This window comes from Ovis aries, chromosome 11 (assembly GCF_016772045.2).
Source record: "Ovis aries strain OAR_USU_Benz2616 breed Rambouillet chromosome 11, ARS-UI_Ramb_v3.0, whole genome shotgun sequence".
Lineage (NCBI taxonomy): Eukaryota > Metazoa > Chordata > Mammalia > Artiodactyla > Bovidae > Ovis > Ovis aries.
The window spans coordinates 11876646-11902302 of NC_056064.1; the positions used below are offsets into that span (position 1 = coordinate 11876646).

Sequence of the window (25657 nt, forward strand, 5' to 3'; positions counted from 1 at the left end):
ATACCATACAACTACATTACCAAACTATTTCCGCCAGAATTGTGAAATAATACTTGATTTGAAAACGAACATGGTTCTTCATAATGAATTACCTAGTTTTCGGCAACAATTCTGTCTTTGGGATAAACATAACAGTGATCTCTTTTCAAGGCTTGTTCACTGTGCACATGCCCGTTCCACCAGGAGGAAGCATGCCTGGACGGAATTCCACAAAGTCAGAATCGAGGCAGATGTTCTTTTCCTTTTGGTTTTCCTTTAATTCACAAATCTTGTAATCTAAGCCTGAAGTTGACTGAACCAACATTTAAACCAGTACAGCAATAGCAGCCAAAAACTCAATCTGTTTTCTATTTATATGTCAAGACTGCATCCTTTTGGTGGCTGAAAAAACTGTTGTTTTGAAATGATTACACAGAAAACTGCAACCCCTTTAGTTGTTTTGTGAACCAGTTCTAGAGTGAAAATGTTTCTTTTAAAGGGCCTTTAGTTTAAGATACAGAGCAGAAGAAAAAACAACTTTGAATTCAAGGTTCCCATCTTTTGTTTTGAACTACGTAATAAACAGTCACATTAAATACCATGACAGCAAAGTTATCTCCCCTCAAAAAAGATCTCAAGGATACTCAAAGAGACTTAGTACATAGAAATGTGCTTCTGCTACTGAGCGCTGGAAGGAGCAGCAGGGTGCACTATAAAAAGGCATGAGAAAACTATTGTGGGTGTGGGCATGCTCATTACCTCCACCAGAACGATGGTTTCATGGGTGTGCACGTATGTCAAAATTTATCATAACATACACTTTAAATATGCGCCGTTTGTGATGTTTCAATTATACCTCAATAAAGATATAAATAACATGGGTTTTCTTGGGGAATATAAACAAATTACCATTTTTCAATGAACATAAAGGGCTCCAGTTCATCAGACATACTAAGAGACACAGTACTGGGTTAGGATATGAAGCCTACAAACCTGTAACACAAATTCTGGACAAACTGGGCACAGCCACGTGCTTCCAACAGTTATACAGACAACACTTTCAATTTATGTATAAATATATATTATGTATAGATTTCTTTATATATATATGAAAAGAAATTCCTAGTAAAGAGTTTTCCTTGGGTGCCCTTACTGTCTTTCTAACCAAATAATACGAGGTGTATCTAATAAGGGCCTGACATTGTGCTAAACACCTGAAAATACTGCCTTATGTAATCCTCACAAAGACATAGCGTAGGAGTTGTAAATGAACATGATCTTACACTTATGGAAACTGAGACTGAGAACTATTGAATAATTTCAGTCTAATAATTCATATCTAGGTCTGTGTGACCCCAATTCTCTGTTCTTTCCATTATTCTATACTTATCCATGGATTCAGGGTTATCAGTGAATATTACAGGGTACCAACCTTAGGCTAAATGCATATGCAAAGAACATTAGAGAGCCCAAAACGAAAATCAGATCCATTACACATAAATAACACTATAGGTAGAGTTCCTATTAGATTAGGACTACAGAAGCTGCCACTGAAGGCCCACTGTCATTCAGGATATCATAATGTCAAAATCTGTCACTTGTCAAAACTAAAATTTCCTGGCTAACAGCTCTGGATTGATACATCTATAGATCTGTACAAGTAATAGGAAACCGTGATGGTTTTCCCCTCAGAGGTAGTCAGCAATATACACCTTCAAGCCCAAAGCAAGGTAAGAACAACTTTGCTACTGCCGTTTAGTTTCTAAGTTGTGTCCAATTCTTCTGGAACACCACAGACTATAGCCCACTAGGCTCCTGAGTCCATGGGATTTCCCAGGCAAGAGTACTGGAGTGGATTGCCATTACCTTCTCTAAGGGATCTTCCTAACCCAGGGATCAAATCTGCATCTCTTGCATTGGGGGTGGATTCTTAACCACTGAGCCATCTAGGAAGCCGAGAACAGAGTCCAGTAGAAAGACAAATTGAGCTATGTAATTTTAAATTTTCTAGTAGCCACATTAAAAAAAGAAATAAGTGAAATCAATTTTAATACATTTAACATAATATATCCACAATATCAGCATTTTCATTGGCACCAACCATGTTTCAGTTGCTCAACAGGCAAATCTGCCTGAAGAGTACTTGAAGGGACTATCTAGCCAGCTAATAATTTAGGCGCACAAATCCTAAAGAGAAGTGGCAACACAAAAAACACATCCCAAAGAAAGAGTTATCACCATGTTCCCAATTCACTGTAGTGACAGCATTTCAATACTTACTCTCTGAATAAAGGTTCAAAAATTGATGTGGATGCATTCCCCAAAAACCCCTATTAAAATCAGGCAGAACCACAGAACAAGAATTAGATGTAGCTCTTTGCAACATGGCCACAGGAAATGCAAGCAGTAGTTAAATGAAGGGAGAGATGGTCCCATTTCAAATAAAATCTGTGGCTAATTTCTGTTCTCAACAAATTTGAAATCAGACAGTATAGGAAACAAACCTTTCACAAGTGATTTCTCCTTCTTTGATGACATCATTCTCTAACACAAAATCTTAAAAAGCCAAAGAAGAAAGTTTTAGACCTGGTGGGAGCATACGATGGCCTAATTAAAGCTTCAAGCTCTTTCCATTTGTGACAAATATTTTAAACAAAGTATACTAAATATGTATATTAATATTCCATATTAAGGAATATGTGTATCAATATTCCATATTAAGGAATATGCATTAAGTAGGATAATATATATAATAAGATAGCACCAATATTCATCATTAAATAAAACATGCCATAATATATTAATAAGAGGCAAGAAAAAGCAAGGTGCAGATGAGAACAATACAACCCAAATATTTTCACAAACGCATTTATGCAAGTATATAACACCACGTGGGCTTCTCTGGTGGTTCAGATGGTAAAAAATCTGCCTGCAATGCAGAAGACCTAGGTTCAATCCCTCGGGTCAGAAAGATCCCTAGGAGAAGGGAATGGCAACCCACTCCAGTATTCTTGCCTAGAGAATTCCATGGACAGAGGAGCCTGGCGGGCTACAGTCCATGGGGTCACAAAGGGTCAGACACAACTGAGCAACTAAACATTTGACTTGACTTGATAACACCACCTAACTCTGAATCTCCAAAGGTCTTTGAAAAACACCACCTATCAACAAATAAGGCAAATGAATCACCCTGAAATCACACTACAGCATAAGTATGAAAGGGATGAGAAAGAAAAGCTAGGAACTTTAAATAATATTTACCTTATGATAGAAAGTGAAGAGGAACTAAAAAGCCTCTTGATGAAAGTGAAAGAGGAGAGGGAAAAGGTGGCTTAAAGCTCAACATTCAGAAAACGAAGATCATGGCATCTTGTCCCATCACGTCATGGGAAATAGATGGGGAAACAGTGTAAACAGTGTCAGACTTTATTTTGGGGGGCTCCAAAATCACTGAAGATGGCGACTGCAGCCATGAAACTAAAAGATGCTTACTCTTTGGAAGGAAAGTTATGACCAACCTAGACAGCATATTAAAAAGCAGAGACATTACTTTGCCAACAAATGTCCATCTAGTCAAGGCTATGGTTTTTCCACTGGTCATGTATGGATGTGAGAGTTGAACTGTAAAGAAAGCTGAATGCTGAAGAATTGATGCTTTTGAACTGTGGTGTTGGAGAAAACTCTTGGGAGTCCCTTGGACTGCAAGGAGATCCAACCAGTCCATCCTGAAAGAGATCAGTCCTGGGTGTTCATTGGAAGGAATGATGCTAAAGCTGAAACTCCAGTACTTTGGCCACCTCATGAGAAGAGTTGACTCATTGGAAAAGAGTCTGATGCTGGGAGGGATTGGGGGCAGGAGGAAAAGGGGACGACAGAGGATGAGATGGCTGGATGGCATCACCAACTGGATGGACGTGAGTTTGGGTAAACTCCAGGAGTTGGTGATGGACAGGGAGGCCTGCCGTGCTGCGATTCATGGAGTCGCAAAGAGTCAGACACGACTGAGCAACTGAACTGAACTGAACTGACTGAGGCAGAGGAGGAGGGGGCAAAAAGGAGATCCTGATTCAATACCGGCAGAACCGGAAATTTCCTGGTGGTCCAGTTGGAGAGGACTCCACGCTTCCACCGCACGAGGCATGGGTTCAACCAAAGAAGGTGCCTTCTCTGCTGACGGAGAGCAGAGGGGGATTACTTGAAAAACAAGGAGAGAATGCAATAGTCCTACGATGGTGGAGCATAGTTAAACCACCCAGGATTTGCTCTCAGAAGCAAAGGGGTCTCATCCTGAATAGGGAAATGCCACAAACAGGTCTGAGATCAGTTGGCTCACACCCTTGATTACTAATGAGTCAAATAGGGTGATGAGGGGCTTCCCAGGTGGCGCGAGTGGTAAAGAATCTGCCTGCCAATGCAGGAGACACAGGTTTGATCCCTGGGTCAGGAAGACCCCCTGGAGGAGGAAATGGCAACCCACTCCAGTATTCTTGCCTGGAAAACTCCATGAATAGAGGAGCCTGGTGGGCTACCGCCACAGGTTTGCAAAGAGTTGGATATGACTGAGCAGGCACACACACACAGGGGGATGAGGGTGTGTGCACGACCAGAGATGCTTGCATGTTTTTCCTTAAGCTCTGTACTAATGATTATATAACAACCTGTATCTTGCCCGAGGACATGTTTCTCCTTAACAAGAACCTTCTGACTAATCCTTTTATCTTAAGATGTATGTTGTGGGAGTGGGTCTGGTAAGATCTTTCTATTGTTAGTTCAGTTCACTTCAGTGGCTCAGTCAGGTCCAACTCTTTGCGACCCCATGAACCGCAGCACACCAGGCCTCCCTGTCCATTACCATCTCCCGGAGTTCACTCACACTCGTGTCCATCATGTCTGTGATGCCATCCAGCCATGTCATCCTCTGTCGTCCCCTTCTCCTCCTGCCCTCAATCCCTCCCAGCATCAAAGTCTTTTCCAATGAGTCAACTCTTCGCATGAGGTGGCCACGGTACTGAAGCTTCAGCTTCAGCATCACTCCTTCCAAAGAAATCCCAGGGTTGATCTCCTTCAGAATGGACTGGTTGGATCTCCTTGCAGTCTGAGGGACCCTCAAGAGTCTTCTCCAACACTACAGTTCAAAACCATCAATTCTTCCACGGTCAGCCTTCTTCACAGTCCAACTCTCACATCCATACATGACCACAGGAAAAACCATAGTCTTGAGTGGACGGACCTTAGTCAGCAAAGTAATGTCTCTGCTTTTGAATATGCTATCTAGGTTGGTCATAACTTTTCTTCCAAGGAGTAAGCGTCTCTTAATTTCATGGCTGCAGTCACCATCTGCAGTAATTTTGGAGCCCAAAAAAATAAAGTCTGACACTGTTTCTACTGTTTCCCCATCTATTCCCCATGAAGTGATGGGACCAGATGCCATGATCTTCATTTTCTGAATGTTGAGCTTTAAGCCAACTTTTCCACTCCCCACTTTCACTTTCATCAAGAGGCTTTTAGTTCCTCTTCACTTTCTGCCATAAGGGTGGTGTCATCTGCATATCTGAAGTTATTGCTATTTCTCCCAGCAATCTTGATTCCAGCTTGTGCTTCTTCCAGTCCAGTGTTTCTCATGATGTACTCTGCATAGAAGTTAAATAAGCAGGGTGACAATATACAGCCTCGACATACTCCTTTTCCTATTTGGAACTAGTCTGTTGTTCCATGTCCAGTTCTAACTGTTGCTTCCTAACCTGCATATAGGTTTCTCAAGAGGCAGGTTAGGTGGTCTGGTATTCCCATCTCTTTCAGAATTTTCCACAGTTTCTTGTGATCCACACAGTCAAAGGCTTTGGCATAGTCAATAAAACAGAAATAGATGTTTTTCTGGAGCTCTCTTGCTTTTTCCATGATCCAGAGAATGTTGGCAATTTGATTTCTGGTTCCTCTGCCTTTTCTAAAACCAGCTTGAACATCTGGAAGTTCATGGTTCACGTATTGCTGAAGCCTGGCTTGGAGAATTTTGAACGTTACTTTACTAGCGTGTGAGATGAGTGCAATTGTGCGGTAGTTTGAGCATTCTTTGGCATTGCCTTTCTTTGGGATTGGAATGAAAACTGACCTTTTCCAGTCCTGTGGCCAATGATGAGTCTTCCAAATTTGCTGGCATATTGAGTGCAGCACTTTCACAGCATCATCTTTCAGGATTTGAAATAGCTCTACTGGAATTCCATCACCTCCACTAGCTTTGTTCATAGTAATGCTTTCTAAGGCCCACTTGACTTCACATTCCAGGGTGTCTGGTCATAGGTGAGTGATCACACCATCGTGATTATCTGGGTTGTGAAGATGTTTTTTGTACAGTTCTTCTGTGTATTCTTGCCACCTCTTCTTAATATCTTCTGCTTCTGTTAGGTCCATACCATTTCTGTCCTTTATCGAGCCCATCTTTGCATGAAATATTCCCTTGGTATCTCTAATTTTCTTGAAGAGATCTCTGTTCTTTCCCATTCTGTTCTTTTCCTCTATTTCTTTGCACTGATCGCTGAAGAAGGCTTTCTTAATTCTTCTTGCTATTCTTTGGAACTCTGCATTCAGATGCTTATATCTTTCCTTTTCTCCTTTGCTTTTCACCTCTCTTCTTTTCACAGCTATTTGTAAGGTCTCCCCAGACAGCCATTTTGCTTTTTTGCATTTCTTTTCCATAGGGATGGTCTTGATCCCTGTCTCCTGTACAGTGTCATGAACCTCATTCCATAGTTCCTCAGGCACTCTATCATACCTAGGCCCTTAAATCTATTTCTCACTTCCACTGTATAATCACTAAGCGCAGGGGGCTGCAAGCCGGCGCACTAAGCGCAGGCGGCTAAGCGCGGCCGAGAGGAGCCACCCCACGTCGAAGGTCAGGGGCAGCGGACTAGAATGCCAGGCTGCGACGGCGCAGGAACGACCAAGAGGAGCTACCCTGCGTCCGAGGTCATGGGCGGCGGCCAAGATGAGCTACCCTGTGTCCGAGGTCAGGGGCGGCCAGGAGGAGCTACCCCGTGTCTGAGGCCAGTGGCGGCCGGGAGGAGACACACCACGTCCGAGGTCAGGGGCAGCTGGGAGGAGACACGCCGTATCCGAGGTCCGGGCAGCAGGGAGGAGCTACCCCGTGTCTGAGGCCAGTGGCGGCCGGGGGAAGACACCCCGTGTCCGAGGTCAGTGGCGGCTGGGAGAAGCCACCTTGCGCCCGAGGCCAGGGGCGGTGACGCTGAGGAGCCACCCCGAGCCCAAGGCCGGGGCGGGGGGGGGGGGGGGGCAGCTGCAAGGAGCCACCCACGCCCGAGGCCAGGGCCGGCGGCCGGGAGGAGCAACCTGAGGAGCGGTGGCTGTGCAGCGGCCCTAGAGGAGCTATCCCAGGTTGAAGGTCAGGAACAAAGGCAGTAAGGAGCTAGCCCTCGTCCAAGGTAAGGAGCAGCGGCTGTGCTTTGCTGGAGCAGCCCTGAAAAGATACCCCACACCCAAGGTAAGAGAAAACCAAGTAAGATGGTAGGTGTTGCAAGAGGGCATCAGAGGGCAGACACACTGAAACCATACTCACACAAAACTACTCAATCTAATCACACTAGGACCACAGCCTTGTCTAACTCAATGAAACCAAGCCATGCCTGTGGGGCAACCCAAGACGGGTGGGTCATGGTGGAGAGGTCTGACAGAATGTGGTCCACTGGAGAAGGGAATGGGAAACCACTTCAGTATTCTTGCCTTGAGAACCCCATGAACAGTATGAAAAGGCAAAATGATCAGATACCAAAAGAGGAACTCCCCAGGTCATTAGGTGCCTAATATGCTACTGGAGATCAGTGGAGAAATAACTCCAGAAAGAATGAAGGGATGGAGCCAAAGCAAAAACAATACCCGGCTGTGGATGTGACTGGTGATAGAAACAAGGTCTGATGCTGCAAAGAGCATTACTGCATAAGAACCTGGAATGTCAGGTCCATGAATCAAGGCAAATTGGAAGTGGTCAAACAAGAGATGGCAAGAGTGAACGTCGACATTCTAGGAATCAGCGAACTAAAATGGACTGGAATGGGTGAATTTAACTCAGATGACCATTATATCTACTACTGCAGGCAGGAATCCCTCAGAAGAAATGGAGTAGCCATCGTGGTCAACAAAAGAGTCCGAAATGCAGTACTTGGATGCAATCTCAAAATGACAGAATGATCTCTGTTCGTCTCCAAGGCAAACCATTCAATATCACAGTTATCCAAGTCTATGCCCCAACCAGTAACACTGAAGAAACTGAAGTTGAATGGTTTTATGAAGACCTACAAGACCTTTTAGAACTAACACCCAAAAAAGATGTCCTTTTCATTCTAGGGGACTGGAATGCAAAAGTAGGAAGTCAAGAAAACACCTGGAGTAACAGGCAAATTTGGCCTTGGAATGCAGAATGAAGCAGGGCAAAGACTAATAGAGTTTTGCCAAGAAAATGCACTGGTCATAGCAAACACCCTCTTCCAACAACACAAGAGAAGACTCTACACATGGACATCACCAGATGGTCAACACCGAAATCAGACTGATTATATTCTTTGCAGCCAAAGATGCAGAAGCTCTATACAATCAACAAAAACAAGACCGGGAACTGACTGTGGCTCAGATCATGAACTCCTTATTACCAAATTCAGACTCAAGTTGAAGAAAGTAGGGAAAACCGCTAGACCATTCAGGTATGACCTAAATCAAATCCCTTATGATTATACAGTGGAAGTGAGAAACAGATTTAAGGGCCTATTGTTAGTAACCAACTGAAAAAGTATGTAAGTTGATAAGACTAGTGGGACAATCTCTGCCCTCTTCTGACATCTATGTCAGAAGTTTTCTCTACTCCTTTTCACTTTAATAAAAACTTTTGCTACAAGAAATTCTGAGTGACTGAAGCCACATCTTTGGTCCCAAAGTGAAATTATCTCCTCCGGAGATCACAAATCTGACACCATCCACCATAAGCTATCACAGGAAAAACTGGTTGAGACAAAATAAAAACTAAAACCAAGAATACTACAAAACACACACACGTAGTGACTGTAAACAAGAAACTACTACTTTAAAATACTACATTAATGTAAAGTAGTACATTAAAAGTACTACTACATCATCCTTTTCACTAAGTATACAAAGGAGCAGATAATATGGCTCATGCATCTACTGCTGTATGCCAGATCACTAGAAATCATACTGGCTTAGGACAATATAAAAGGTACTGCTTGCTCAGTCATGTCCAGTTCTTTGCAACCCTTTGGACTGTAGCCTGCTAGGCTCCTTCCCTGGGATTTTTCAGGCAAGAATACTGGAGTGAATTGCCATTTCTTCCTCCAGGGGGTCTTCTGACCCAGGGACTGAACCTGTGTCTCCTGCGTTGCAGGAGGATTCTTCACCTGCTGAGCCATCAGGGAAGACCCACTTTATTTCTCATGAAAGAAGAGTGAATTCAATTGACGGTTGAGAGAACAGAAAAACGGGACGTGTGCAAATTAGAACTACAATGAGAAAGCATTATGTATTTATATTAGAGTGGCTAAAATTTAAAAGTCTGATAAAGTCAAGTAAGGAAGTAACAGAATTTAGAAACCTCATACACTGATGGTAGGAGCATAAAATGAGACAATCATTTTGAAAAACAGACATCTAACATATGATTCAGTCATTCTACTTGCAGATATTTGACCAAGAAAAAAGAAAGCACATGTGTATATGAAGACTTGAACATTAGGTTCAAAGCAGCAGCATCTGCAAATCCACAGTCTAGAAACAACCAAAATATCCCTCAACAACTCAACAACCAAACTGTGGTACACTCATACAGTATGAAACTAGTCAACAATAAAGACAAAAAAGCAAATGATAAATGCAACAACCTGAATGGATCTCAAAATAAATATACTTTGTAACAGATACAATTACAAATATACTTTGTAAGTATAACAAATACATTTTGCATATTTTATGATTCCACTTACATAAAACTCTAGAATATGCAAATTAATATCCAGTGACAGAAATAAGCTCAGTTCTGCATGCTACAACACAGCATACAAAGTATATTTTGTTTTTTGTTTGTTTTCCGGGTATGATTTTTTTAGTTTGGTCACGCTGGACCTTCAATGTGGCATGCAGGCTTATCTTGCTCTGGAGCACAGGCTTAGTTGCCCTGCAGCATGCAGGATCTTAGTTCCCTGACCAGGGATTGAACCTGTGTCCCTTGCATTGAAAGGTGGATACTTAACCACTGGACCACCAGGGAAGCCCCACAAAGTATATTTTGAACACAGAGTTCATTAGCTCAGTTGAATACAGAAGGAACCAGGTTCATCGTGGCTCAGTCTGACCATGTGCGTAGGCAACAATAAATGTTATAGCTTATTCCTACCTGGCCTTTGTTTATCTTGTTCCTTCCTCTCTAACTTAGCAGTCTCAACTCTTCCTTATACCCCTATTCCACCAAGGCTCCTTCACCTTCTTTTTAAGGTGAAATTCCATATTTACTAGTAAACTTTTTATCAGTATTAACATTTTTTTAACATTTTGATCAGGATTATTGTTCTGATTACTTTGCATATTATTTCCTCCATATCTGTTTTCCCCATAACCTCAGTTTTAGTGTGAAATTTTGCAGCATATAAGCATACTGTCCCCTCTAAATACACTCTGCCTCCACTGCACCCGGCTCCTTGCCGTTGGGAGACTGGCTGGCCGGTATCAGATTGCAGCAGTGGGCTCCCTAACCCTTCAGAAGTCAGCCTCCAGCTTCTGGCTGGGTTCAGCCTGAGGGGCCATCGGGCGGCCGCTCACTCTGCTGTCAGGTTAGAGCAGACAGACCGAACGCCTCCACCAGCGGCTTCCACCAGGTAACCTCTTGATGTGGCTCTCACTGTAGGTTCTGCTAATGGCTCTCCTTGCCAAGAAATGATGGTAAAGGGTCTCAGGTCCTCTCCACTTTACTTAAACTCTCCTCAAATTACCCAGTTGGAATATGTCTTCTATTTCTACCAGGACCCTAATAGCACAGGTTTTCAGGAATACATATATCATGTGATAGCAAGAAAGGCAGTTCTTCGAAAATTTAAACCAGGATTCCTTTGATTTGGTCACCTACATATAAACATTTTGGTGGGCTATTTGAGATTTGTACCAATTTCAAGGCTTGCAAGGAAATATACAATGTCTATAAAGATGATCTTACAACAAACTACCAAAGGGCATCCATAGTTCAGGTATTACATTTTGAAATAAATACATTAAAAAACTTTCCCCTGTTACAGTAATGTCAGCTTATTTCCTTATGGTTTTGTTTCACCCATAATCAGATAAACAGGACAAGCTCTGAGGGCATGATATCGGACAACCCAGTACCCTAACCCATCTCGTGAAAACCCTCTGTGCCAGAGAGTCAGGTCTCACATAAATGGTATATCAAAGATGGAAAAGCCCAGTCTTTGAATGCAGTAAAGAGAGTCAGAAGGCCAGGCAGAAAGCTAGAAGAAAATGCAGAACACCCACAGAAATGTAAAAGACCAGAGAGATGTGCAAGTGAAAAGACTGCGTGCTTGAAGGAAGGCCAAGGAGTAGCTCAAAAAGCCCAGGTGATAGAGCATTGAACACTGGAAGAATGGCCTAAATCTCTTTTCGGATCTGCACAAGCAACGCCAGCTCAAACTGTGATGCCATCAGATCCCACAACACAGCAGGAAGAAAATACATTAAAACAAAATATTTAGGGACTTCCCTGGTGGCCCAGCAGTTAAGGATCTGCCTGCCAATACAGATGACACAGATTCCATCCCTGCTCTGGGAACTAAGATTCTACACGTCGTGGGGCTATACTTAATCCATGTGCAACAACTACTGAGTCTGCGCATCCTAGAAACCATGCTCCGCAACAAGAGACGCACCGCAGTGACAAACCCAAGCACCGCAATGAAGAGTATCCCCCGCTCACTGCCACCAGAGAAAGCCTGCATATGGCGACAACAGCCGATGCACCACACCAAGACCCAGCACAGCCAATAAGAAAATAAACAAATGAATAAATAAAATAGTTAGCATCACATGTAAGGGTTCTGTGACATCTCATGACAAAAAGAACTGTTGGATACCCAGTATCCCGAGCAGCCTCCCTTTTGGTTCTATTTAACATAACCCTTATTTATTTTAGACACAAGTTGAAATAAATCCTCTTCAGTAACACTTCAGGGTGGTGAAACTGTGCTTCACCTCCACCTAAATAACTGCTGCTTTAGCTCAGTGGCTACCAAACACCGGTCTCACAGAATTCTGTCAGTCCAATGTGACCTTTGTTAGCAATCTGTAACAAAAATGCAAAACTATTAATGCTGTGAACTAAGTGTATTTTATATGATAAACAGCCCTTAATTTTGAAATCAAGTCTTTATTCCTGTTCAACTATTAAAACTATTTTGCTTTTTTCAAGGTAAATTTAAGATGTCTGTGGTTTGCCAAAATTTTCATCTAATTATTAAAATTCAATCTTGCAAATATGGCCATCGAGTGCATATTTAACAAGAGATAAGAGATTCCTAACTAACTGAAATAAAGACATTTTCTCACTCTTTTCATTGAAGTATAGCTGGCTTATAAGGTTAGTTTCAGGAGTACAAACATAGAGATTTGGTACTTCTATAGATTATATACAATACAAAGTTATTATTATAAAATATGGACTATATACTCTGTGTTGTCTATTACAGCCTTGTATATTATTTATTTTATTTGCAGCGTCTGTACCTCTCAATCCTCTTCATCTATTTCAACCCCTCCTTCCATCCTGCTCCCCTCTGGTATTCACTAACTTGTTCTCTGTATACGTGAGTCTGTTTCTGGGGAAAATTTTCTCACTCTTACAAGAACTTCCCACCACCAAACAGATGTATGGTATGAGTCTCCAGATAAGACTTTCTTTATCTTATATGATCATCAAGTTTCTTTCTATTCTAACATTCTGTGATTCTATGTAAAGATCACATATCCACTCCAATAATGTGTATGTGATGATATTATATTGGATTAAACATTCTTCAAGGTCTGTAGTCAGCTGCTGAATAATCATACTCTTTTGCAGCTATTCATAACACCCAACAAAATCCTAACCATGAACAACTTTATTACTGAAGCAGGTCAGCACGTAATATACAACACGTTTTCACTTCCTAAGAAAGTGTACATTCCCTAGTATATTGTCCATACGTGCCCTCCCTCCCTCAAATTATTACACAAGACACTGACTTAATCCCTGGATCAGTATGCAACAAACATTATGTCCCACCTAGACCTTCAACGGCTTATCTGAAACGATGATGGCACAGTGTGTGTGTTTCTCTCTCCTCCCTCTTCTTCTCCCTCTACACAGACATATAAACATGAAGAAAGAAAACATCACTATAATACAATAGAAAAATAAATGGCATTTAAAGACTGTCATGAATGTAGTAAGACTGTATCAAAAATTGTGGGCTCAGTGCAGTGTGTAAATATCTAAAGGATAAAATATGAGGAAGGACCAGGATTATTTCCATAGCAAATTCCCCCCTTTCTTTGAAAAGGGATTGTTGTTCAGTCACTAAGTCACATCCAACTCTGTGACCCCGTGGACTACAGCATGCCAGGCTCTTGCGTCCTCCTCTATCTCTTGGTGTTTACTCATTCATGTCCATTGAGTCAGTGATGCTATATACATTTATAAATAAGAAAATTTATACATCAAAAGGAAATTTTACTGAACTTCCCTAAGATAAACTTACTAAGTGATATTAATTTTGAATATAAGCAACTGACAAGTATCCAAAGCACCTTGTGCTCAATAAAGCATTTGTCATGGAAATGAATGGCAACAAACATGTCTTGTGCGTCCCAAACGGCTAAGAGGAGTCCTAAGATTCTGTGCACTACTGGCCTTTGAAGAAGACATCAACACCAGGTTCAGGACATGTGGTTCCTCAGATTAAGACATTTTCTCAACCATAAAAAAAAGAAAGTGTTACTAATATTCAAATAAAGGATGAGTATGACTGTACAGAAAACTTATTAAAATTCATTTAGCAAAAAACAAATAGTTTTGGGCCCTGCTAGTTAGAAGGTGCTGTGCTTAAAACCAAGAAAGAAATATCTTCGCATTCATTTATCAGTAACAATTCTTAAAACAACCCAGCAAAAGATACTGACATAGAGCCATCTCTTTGCAGAATGAAATAAATTTAAGGAGCAGACATGGGAGAGGGGAAATGAGTGTCTACAACAGATTTTTTCCAGTATGCAAATACTATTTTAATCAGAACTATATTATATAATCGCCCCTGTGGTGATTAATGTATCAACTTGGCTATGCCACAATAATCAGATTTGGTCAAATATTATTCTAGATATTTCTGTGAGTGTATTTTTTTATATAAGAATAACATTTAAATTAACAGAATTTGAGTAAAGCAGGTGATGCTTCATAACTTGAATGGGACTCATCCAATCAGCTGAAAGTCTTAATAAAATCTTCAAAAAATTGACTTCCTTGGAGGAAGAGGGTTAGAGATTGCAACTCTTTCCTCAGTCTGCAGATTCTGGATGTTCAGGCTTCACAATCATGAGCCAATTTCTCAAAATCAACACCCCCATTCCCTTCTTCCCTCTCTCCTCATATATATAATCCCACTCCACACTGGTTCTAATTCTCTGGATTAGACTAATATAACCCACATACCATCAGAGTCATCTCTCAATAAATAATCTCATCACCTACTATTATATTCAAGTGACACCTCAATAAATGAATCCTGTAAAAATAAAAATAATCTCCTTGGGACTTCCAGGTTGTCTGGTGGTTAAGACTTTACATCCCCACTGCAGGGAGTATACGTTCAATTCCTAGTCAAGGACGTAAGATCACACGTACCACACAGGGAGGCAAAAAAAAAAAAAAAAATCTTAATCATACACTTAAGCAGGGTTGCTAAGGAATGGAAAATCTTTCAACACTTGAAAACCAAACTCAGCAAATAGTTGATTATCTTCCACAAACATCTTTTTGTGGGGCTTCAACAGGACTGGGTGTACCTGAATCGTAGAGGTTTAATAAACATCAGGAAAAGTGAAGTCAAGGAAGGTTTCCTTCACCACAGATACTTCTTCAACTCTTCTCTGTGGTTTCCATTCCCTTTTTCCTTTAAAGATCTATTTATTTATTTTGGCTGTTTTGGGTCTTTGTTGCTGCATGGGCTTTCTCCAGGTGCTGAGAGCAGGGCCTACTCTCTAGCAAATCACATTGCACACGGTAGCCTCTCATTGCGGTGACTTTTCTTGTTGTGGAGCACAAGTTTCAGTAGTTGCAGCACGCAGGTTGAGCAGCTGTAACACGTAGGTTCAGCAGTTGCAGTGTGTAGGCTCAGGAGCTGTGGCACACAGGCTTAGCTGCTCTGTGGCATGTGGGATTCTCCTGGACCAGGGACTGAACCCCTCTCCCCTGCACCACCAAGGGGGGTGGGTTCTTAACCCCTGTACCACCAAGGAAGCTCTTCCCATTCCCTTTCACCTTTCTTGTTAACATAACAGTTCTCTGCTCCATGTGCTGACCTGAATATAGTGTTGTGTTCTTCTAGCAAGCTTATTGTTTCACCTTTTTTTAATCTCTTCAACTCTAGAATTTCCATTTGGTTTTTCTATAATTTCTTATGTCTAACTGAGATTCTCTACATGTTCAGTCATTGTTACCAAGCTTTCCTTTCATTCCATAAAAACGGTTCATTTACTTTTTAGAAGATATGTATAACAGCTGCTTTAAAAGCCTTGTCTCTAAAATTTAACACTGGAAGCAATCAGCAGCAGTTTCTATCACCTACTTCCTTTTCTCAATATTTCATACTTTGCTATTTTTTGGCATGTGTCATAATTTTACACTGGAAATTAGACATGTTTTATAATATGGTATAAGAATTCTGGAAAGCTACTTTGCTCCACAATATATAGTTACCAGTGATTCTGCTAGATTTTATTTTTAATTCTTGCTTTCATTTTAAAGCCTGCTTTCCCGGGGGCTGCCCCTGTGTCTGAAATAGGGAACTGAAAGTGGAATGATGCTAAAGCTGAAGCTCCAGTACTTCAGACACCTCATGAGAAGAGTTGACTCATTGGAAAAGACCCTGATGCTGGGAGGGATTGGGGGCAGGAGGAGAAGGGGACGACAGAGGATGAGATGGCTGGATGGCATCACTGACTCGATGGACTTGAGTCTGAATGAACTCCAGGAGTTGATGATGGACAGGGAGGCCTGGCGTGCTGCGATTCATGGGGTCACAAAGAGTCGGACACGACTGAGCGACTGAACTGAACTGCCCCTGTGTCTATGCAGCTTAGTGATTAGCCAAAGGTTCAACAGAGAATTTATTCAACCACCCTGAGTCAATAAAGGTTGTCATTCTTTCCAAAAGGATCTCTGTGCGTGCAGAGGAACACATTCAACAGTCAGACATTTTCAAGTCTCCCAGGTTTTAGTTTCCCTTAGATGCTTTCATGGCTCCTTTGCACATACATGAAGCTTTAGCTGGTCATAATTTTAGGCTAAAAGAGCCATGGGCCCACACAACCCCGTGGCCATCGTTCCGTGGACAATGCTGCGGAGCATGGCCATGACATTCCTCACCGTGGAACAATCAACCAAGTTGGAATCAGAAAGGGTGGAGTGTGACTCAAGCAGCTCCAGGCATGAATGCCACAGATTCCCACAGCTATGACTTAATATTTACCAGTCTCTCAAACATAAACACTTTGCACATTGTTGGAAGCCTTTGGTTGAGTTCTAGAGAAATGAAATGGTTATTATCTATCTTGCAGATGAATTTCACTGTAAGTCACAAACTTCCGTTTTTCCTAAGAAAAACGGTTTCTGTTCCCTAGCTATTGCTTTATAACCTATTCTGGAAGTTCTTAGTCTTCTATAACACTGCCAAACTTTCTTATTCCTTTAGGCCCAGCACATGCTGTGCCTTCTTCATGAGGCTTTCTCCTATCAATCCAGGTACACTGACCTCTACCTTCTTTGAATTCCGATTAGATATCACTGGGCTTTGCAGGTGGGGCAGTGGTAAAGAATCTGCCTGCCAGTGCAGGAGATGAAGGCTCAATTTCTGAGCAGGAAGATTCCCTGGAGTAGGAAATGGCAACCCACTTCAGTATTCTTGCCTGGAAAATTCCAGGGACAGAGGAGCCTGGCAGGTCACAGTCCATGTGGTCACACAGAGTCAAACATGATGGAGCACACACACACACACACACACACACACACACACACACACACACACACACAGATGTCATTATCCCATAATCATTTTCTATGTGCCATGTTTTTGCTTTCAACAACATTCTTAAATCTTTGGGACACAGAATTAGGTTTTCAGGTTTTATATCCTTATCCCATACCTAGCAAAGTGATGAGTACACAGTAAATTTTTGCTCACTTCAACCCAAAATTTTACACTGGAAGAAAATTGCCTTGTAACACATGGAGTCAAACCATTTCCCCAGAAAGCAACAATTAAGACTCCAAGATCAATCATGTTACACCGTTAGCACATTCTTTCCTTGTGCACTGCATCCATGACCCAGACACTATCAGCTGAAAGCACATGACAAGGACTACTGGCTACCAAGCCTAATATTCATTTTGATCCTCTACCTTACTAACAAAACCACAGTAATATCCCTGATTTCCTTGTAGCTAGGAGTTCAAGATGAGGTACTAACTGATAAAAGACAGTAGCCTTCTTGAGATCAAAAGGGGAAGGGGTTGTACTCTAAAAGATGTCAAAGCTAGAAATGGAAGAATCTAGATCATTAATGACACCTGGCAGAAATATTTCACTGGCCATGGACTGCCTACCCAGTCATTCAATTCCAAGGTTTGTACAGGCCACTGGAACTTTTACGAGCAGTTGAAAACAATTCCTAACTGGAATTATATAGTGATAACTAAATCGCTATAAGCCATTATGAAGAATATTGTTCTCATTTAATATATAGAGAAAGTAGGGAAAACTTGACTTCATGAGCAATAACAATTAAACATCTTAGTCAGTAAGCCTCTCACTGTCACAAATGCAATGGGCATGGAACTAAGAGTATGCCTGCTTGAAGAATTTAGAAACAGAGTGGATATATGTAGATGCATAATTGATTCACTCTGCTGTTCATCTGAAACTAAACACTAAAAATCAACTATACTCAATAAAAATTTTTTTAAAAAAGTATGCTTGCTTGGGTTTGAATCCACAGTTTCACTGTGAGAATTCAGTGACTGAGTTTCTCTAAACTAAAAAATAGGAATAAGAATAGTATCTATTTCAAAGTATTGCTAACAGAAATAAAAGAGAAAATTTATGTAATGCCTTTAGAACAGTGTTAGGCACATGCTACAACAACAAATTGTAGGCCAATACACAATATGCACTAAGCTATATTATTACCATTAAGATATATTAAATTATCTTCTATTAACATCTTACCTAAGGATCATAATATATATTCTAATATAAATATAAAAGCACGATGGAATATACACTACTATATAGAAAATAGATAATCAACAAGGACCTACTGTATAGCAAAGGAGGAACTCTACTCAATACTCTGTAATAACCTATATGGGAAAAGAATCTGAAAAAGAAAAGATATACGTATATGTATAACTGAATCACTTTGCTCTACACTTGAAACTAACACAACATTGTTAATCAACTATACTTCAATATAAAATAAAATTTTTTTAAATCCTCAAAATAATGTAAAGAAAATGTTAATAACAGTTGATGATGATGATGTAACACTAACTTCTAATCCACTGTAGAAGGCCATTATAAATACTAAAAAAATAAATAAACAAAACGAAACATATTTTTCTTAATGATGCTACTCTTTCATGACTAAATTCTGATATACTGCTGGCTTTCTTTCATGTCCTGCTATCATCCTACATTTGAGAGGAAACGGTTGAGCAGAAAAATAAAGTGGCCTATGTGGCAAAAACCCTAAATATGTTATTAAGTCCTGTCCCAACCCTTTTGTAAAAGCATAGTCTTATGGTAAACAAAGACTTGAAAACATTAAAGTTCCCCCTCTGAAATAACACAAAATTTTAACAGTGGTTCAAAAAACTTTTTTTTAATTCCTTACCCAGAAGATCCAGTGCTCTTACAAACACCAAGGAGGGGCCTTTTTTCAGCAAAGTTGTCACACTTTTGAGCACCTGATAAGGAACATGAAGTAAAATGTAAAACAAAACTTCAAAAAGTATCCTTGTATATTTCCATTATTTTCATCCTCTCAAAATATTTATGGCTAAAGAGAAAGCAAAACATTCATTTAATTCGATATATTTATATAATTGAACAAAAAAACAGGAAAGCTATAAATAAACCTATAACTACTTTTTAAATGAACCAACATTTAAAATCTTTTTTATAATTGGCAACAACCTCAATTTCACACATGTTCTCCATGCAATCAGAAAGCTACCCCCAATTCCACCAAGTAACTACCTAAGAGTTGTATCAAAATTAAATAAAGTAAGGTCACAACAGAAACTTTAAAAACTTCAAAATTGCAGGCCATTCTCAATGTACGACAGTGTAAAATCCTGAAAAAAGACTAGTAAACTGAGTAGCAATGTATTAGAAAATAAAAATCAGTCAGACCATGAAGAATGAATGAAAGACATTGTCAAGTAAAGAGCTCCAAGAAACAGCACAAGCAAAGCACCCTGAATGAAGTCAGAGGATGCAAACATACATCACTTGCAATCAACTTTTTAGTTTGCTGCTTACAAACAGGTAAAATCACCTGGAAATGTGGCTTAAAAAAAAAAAAACAAAAAATTTGAAACTATCATTAATAACTTTTTTTAAATATAAGAAGATATTTTAAGCATGAAACAAAATAACAATGCAAAGAAAAACTGATGCTTAGAAATAAAAGAGAGATCTGGCAAATTAGAAAGATGGTAGATATTATTTGAAAATTCAACACAAGAATATGAGAATATTTCCTAGAGAACAGAGTCAAAAAAAAAAAAGGAAAAATCCACCCGCAAAAAAAGAAAAACGGCATTAATTTATATACACAGCATTAATTTATAAACAGGCTTCCCAGATGGCTCAATGGTAAAGAATCCACCTGCTGATGCAGGAAAGGTAAGTTCAATCCCTGGGTCAGGAAGATCCCCAAGAGGAGGAAATAGCAACCCACTCTAGTGTTCTTACCCAGAGAGGAGCCTGGCAGGCTACAGTCCATGGGGTTGCAAAGAGTGAGACATCACTGAGCGACTGAACACAAACACACACGAGAGAACTGTTAAAGGACCGTCTCAAAGTTCCAGCATATAGAAAGGAATTCCAAAAAGAAAGAACCGAGAAAAATAGAAGAAAGAATCCATGAATTGTTTCAAAATTTTTCATAGAACAAACAAAAGAGTCTATAAGCCCCCTGCAGGTCTAATACAATGAATTCAATAGCTGAACCACATGTCCATCATTTCAGGATACTGAGTCCTAAAAAGAATTTTCTATAGAAGCTCCAGGGAAAATAAAAAGGTTGTTTACAGGATCAGGAATTTAAATGACTGCTCTAGATACTACACTACTTATCCAAAAACCTACAGCTAACATCATGAATCCATTCCCCCTAAAGTCAAGAATAAGGCAAAGTCTCCACTCTCACCACTGGTATTCAACATGGTATTGGAAGTTCTAGACAAGACAGAAAAGAAAGGGGGGGATTTCCCTGGTGGTACACTGGAATCCACCTGCCAATGCAGGGGACACAGGTTCGATCCCTGGTCCAGGAAGATTCCACAGGCCACAAAGCAACTAAGCCCAAGGGTCACAACTACGGAACCCAGACTCAGGACTGAGAGGCGCAACAACTGAGCCCATGCTGCAACTACAGAAGACTGCGCACCTGGCGCCTGTGCTCCACAGCAAGAGAAACCACCACAATGAGACACCCGCGCACCGCAAAGGGCGGGCAGCCCCTGCTCACGGCAGCCAGAGAAAGCCCCCGTGCACAGCAAAGGCCAGGCACGACCAAACACAAGTGTAAAAATAAGAACCTTAAAAAAAAAAAAAAGAAAGAAGTACAATGAAAGAACAAGGATAAAAGGAAAAGAGTGGGGAGGAAAATCATATGGATAAGAAAGGAATAAATAAAAGTCCCAATTTGCAGGGCTTCCCTGGTTGCTCAGACGGTAAAGAAGATGCCTGCAATGCAGGAGGCCTGGGTTCGATCCCTGGATCTTCCCTCCAGGAAGATCCCTGGAAGAGGAAATGGCAACCCACTCCAGTATTGGTAAATCCCATGGACAGAGGAGCCTGTAGAGCTACAGTTCATGGGGTCAAAAAGAGTCAGACTCAACTGAGTACACACACACACACACATATTTGCAGACAACACAACTGATACATCTAAAATCCCAAGGAATCAACAACCAAAACTCCTAGAGCTAGTGAGTTAGCTCAACAAGGTTACCAGAGTCAAGATCAACATACAAAAGTCAACTGTATTTCTAGGGACTTCCCTGGTAGTCCAATGATTAAGAATCCACCTTGCAAAGCAGGGGACACATGCCTGGTCAGGGAACTAAGGCGCCGCAACAAATGATGCCGCATGATGCAGTGAAGATCCAGCGTGCCACAACTAAACTCCAATGCAACCAAATAAACGAGTAAATATATCTTTAAAATTTCTAATATAAAAATGAGGAAAAGATCCAAACCGACACTTACAGTAAATATAGAAATGGGCAATAAGCAGATGAAAAAATGCTCCACATCACAGGTCATCAGGGATTCAAATCAAAACAATAAGACACCATTCCACAAGCATCACACTGCCCAAAATGTAAAACAACAACAATATCAGATGCTGACAGGATGAGAAACAATAAGAACTCTCCACCACCGCCAGAGGGAATGCAAAATGGTATGGTCACACTGGAGAACAGTGGACAGTTTCTTACAGAACTAAATGTACCCTTACTACAAGATCCAGCGATCATGCTTCTTGGTATTTATCCAAAGGAGCTGAGAACCTCGCTCACACAGAAACTTGCACATGGATATGGACATCAGCTTCGTTCACAGCTGCCGAAAGTTGGAAGCAATCAAGATGCCCTTCAGTAAATGGGTGGATAAATAAATGACAGTAGCTCTAGAATTTGCTCTATGACACAGCGAGCTCAAATCTTGTGCTCTGTGACAACTGAGAGGGGTGGGAGGGAGATTCCAGAGGGAGGGGACATACGTGTATCTATGGCTGATTCATGTGATATATGGCAGAAACCAATAAAATATTGTAAAATCCCCCAATTTAAAATAAATTAAAAATAAATAAATATAGTGCCTCCGGACAATGGAATATGACTCAGGATTAAAACAAAATTAGCTAGCAAGCCATGAAAAAACACAGGGGAGGCTTAAATATATATTGCATTGCTCTGGAAAAGGCAAAAGTCAGTTTTTAATATTGAGACAGTGAAAATATCCGTGGTGTTCAGGAGTTTAAAAGGAGGAAGGCATGAATAGGCAGAGCACAGAGGATGTTTAAGGCAGAGAAACTACTCTATAGGGGCACAACAGTGTTGGAAAAGGTCAGTTTTCATTTCAATCCCAAAAAAGGGTAATGCCAAACAATGTTCAAACTATAGCAAAATTGCAACTCATTTCACATGCTAGCAGAATCATGCTCAAAATCGTTCAAGCTAGATTTCAACAGTACATAAACCGAGAAATTCTAGATATGCAAGCTGGATTTAGAAAAGGCAGAGGAATCAGAGATCAAATTGCCAACATCTGATGGATCATACTGCTCATACGGTTCTCAAGGCAAGAATACTGAAGTGGTTTGCCATTCCCTTCTCCAATGGACCACATTTTATCAGAACTCTCCACCATGACCTGTTCATCTTGGGTGGCCCTAAAGGGCATGGCTTAGCTTCACTGAGTTAGACAAGCCTGTGGTCCATGTGAACAAATTGGCTGTTTTCTGTAATTGTGGTTCCAGTCTGTCTGCCCTCTGGGGAAACAGTGGAAACAGTGGCTGACTTTATTTTGGGGGGCTCCAAAGTCACTGAAGATGGTAACTGCAGCCATGAAGTTAAAAGGCGTTTGCTCCTTGGAAGGAAAGTTATGACCAACCTAGACAACATATTAAAAAGCAGAGACACTACTTTGCTAACAAAGATCCGTCTAGTCAAGGCTATGGTTTTTCCAGCAGTCACGAATGGATGTGAGAGTTGGACTGTGAAGAAAACTGAGCGCCAAAGAATTGAAGCTTTTGAGCTGCGGTCCTGGAGAAGACTCTTTGAGAGTCCCTTTTACTGCAAGGAGATCCAACCAGTCCATTCTAAAGGGGAAAAGTCCTGAATATTCATTGGAAGGACTGCTGAAACTGAAACTCCAATACTTTGGCCACCTGATGCGAAGAACTGACTCATTTGAAAAGACCCTGATGCTGGGAAAGATTGAGGGCAGGAGGAGAAGAGGACAACAGAGAATGAGATGGTTGGATGGCATCACCGACTCGATGCACATGAGTTTGGGTGGACTCCGGGAGTTGGTGATGGACAGGGAAGCCTGACGTGCTGCGGTTCATGGGGTCACAAAGAGTCAGACACAAGTGAGCGACTGAACTGATCTGATGGATCACAGTAAAAGCAAGAGAATTCCAGAAAAACGTTTACTTCTGCTTCACTGACTATGCTAAAGCCTTTGACTATGTGGATCACAACAAACTGTAGAAAATTCTTAAAGAGATGGGAATACCAGACCACCTGACCTGCCTCCTGAGAAACCTGTATGCAGTCAAGAAGCAACAGTTAGAACCAGACATGGAACAATGAACTGGTTCCAAACTGGGAAAGGAGTATGTCAAGGCTGTATATTGTCACCCTGCTTGCTTAACTTCTATGCAGAGTACATCATGCAAAATGCCAGGCAGGATGAAGAATAAGCTGGAATCAAAATTGCCAGAAGTGTCAATAACCTCAGATACACAGATGACACTACCATAATGGCAGAAAGTGAAGAGGTGCAAAAGAGCCTCCTGATGAAGGTGAAAGAGGAGAGTGAAAAAGCTGGCTTAAAACTCAACATTCAAAAAACTAAGATCATGGTACCTGATCCATAAATTTAAGGCAAACAGATGGGGGGGGAAACGCAAACAGTGACAGACTTCATTTTCTTGGGCTCCAAAATCACTGCAGATGGTGACTGCAGCCATGAAACTAAAAGATATTTGCTCCTTGGAAGAAAAGTTGTGACAAACATAGACAGAGTATTAAAAATCAGATACAACACTTTGCCAATAAAAGGAGTATAGTTAAAGCTATGGTTTTTCCAGTCATCATGTACGGATGTGAGAGTTGAATCATAAACGAGGCTGAGTGCCTAAGAATTGATGCTTTTGAACTGTGGTGCTGGAGAAGACTCTGGAGAGTCCCTTGGACAGCAAGGAGATCAAACAAGTCAATCCCAAAGGAAATCAACCCTGAATATGTACTGGAAGGACTGATGCTGAAGCTCCAATATTCTGGCCACCTAATGCAAAGAGCTGACTCACTGGGAAAGGCCCTGATACTAGGAAAGATTGCAGGTGGGAGAAGGGGATGATAGAGGATGAGATGGTTGGATGGCACCACTGACTCGATGGACATGAGTCTGAGTAAACTCTGGGAGTTGGTGATGGACAGGGAATCCTAGCGTGCTGCAGTCCATGGGGTCGCAAAGAGTCGGACACGACTGAGCGACTGAACTGAACTAAAAGTAGTCAAATCCTAGAAACAGAAAGAAAAATGTGATTACCAGGGCCTGGGATAGAGGGAGAAATGGAGAGCTGCTGTTCAGTGGATATGGAGTTCTTTGAATGTACTTAACACTGCCAAGCTTTACAATTAAGTTTACCAGGAATTCCCTGGTAGTCCAGTAGTTAGGGCTCTGCACTGCCACTTCAGGGCATATGGGTTCAATTCCTGATCAGGGAACTAAGATTCAGCATGTCACACTGCATTCCTCCCACCAAAAAGAAGTTTGTAAAGATTTAAAGACAGTAAATCTTTTGTGATTTTTACCACAGTTTTGAAAAAGGTACAAAGAAATTGTGTGGTTGCACAAGTGTGTGCCTATTGGCTGTGTGTCATTAGGCAGATATATAGACAGATATTTAGCAACCTTAAGTGCTAAAAACAAACACATAAACATCAATTTCAGGATAGGGTAGTCTTCTTTGGGGTTCACGATGGAGAGAATTTTGGGGAGGGGTAGACAGGGGGCTTAAGCACTCTTAACAGTGTTCCATTTCTTTGCTAGATGGTATACACCAAGTGTGGGGCTTCCTAGGTGGCTCTAGCAGTAAAGAACACCTCTGCCAACGCAAGAGACACAAGAGACGCAGGTTCAATCCCTAGGTCGGAAAGATCCCCTGGAGAAGGACATGGCAACCCACTCCAGTATTCTTGCCTGAAGAACCCCATGGAAAGAGGAGACTGGCAGGCTATATAGTCCATAGCATCACAAAGAGTTGGACACAACTGAAGTGACTTAGCACGCACATATACACCAAGTGTAATGTAAATGTTAATATCCCACATTAATGG

General features: G+C 41.1%; 1 protein-coding gene across 24 annotated transcripts in view; it reads right to left on the minus strand.

The window, feature by feature from the left end:
* Positions 1-25657, minus strand: part of BCAS3 (BCAS3 microtubule associated cell migration factor) — a 607379-nt gene that overhangs the window by 476676 nt on the left and 105046 nt on the right. For all 24 annotated transcript variants that reach the window (XM_042255345.2, XM_042255347.2, XM_042255339.2 and 21 more), the window contains exon 7: positions 19186-19258. In XM_042255345.2, the coding sequence (XP_042111279.1) occupies positions 19186-19258 (73 nt within the window). The remainder of the gene's footprint in view (positions 1-19185; positions 19259-25657) is intronic.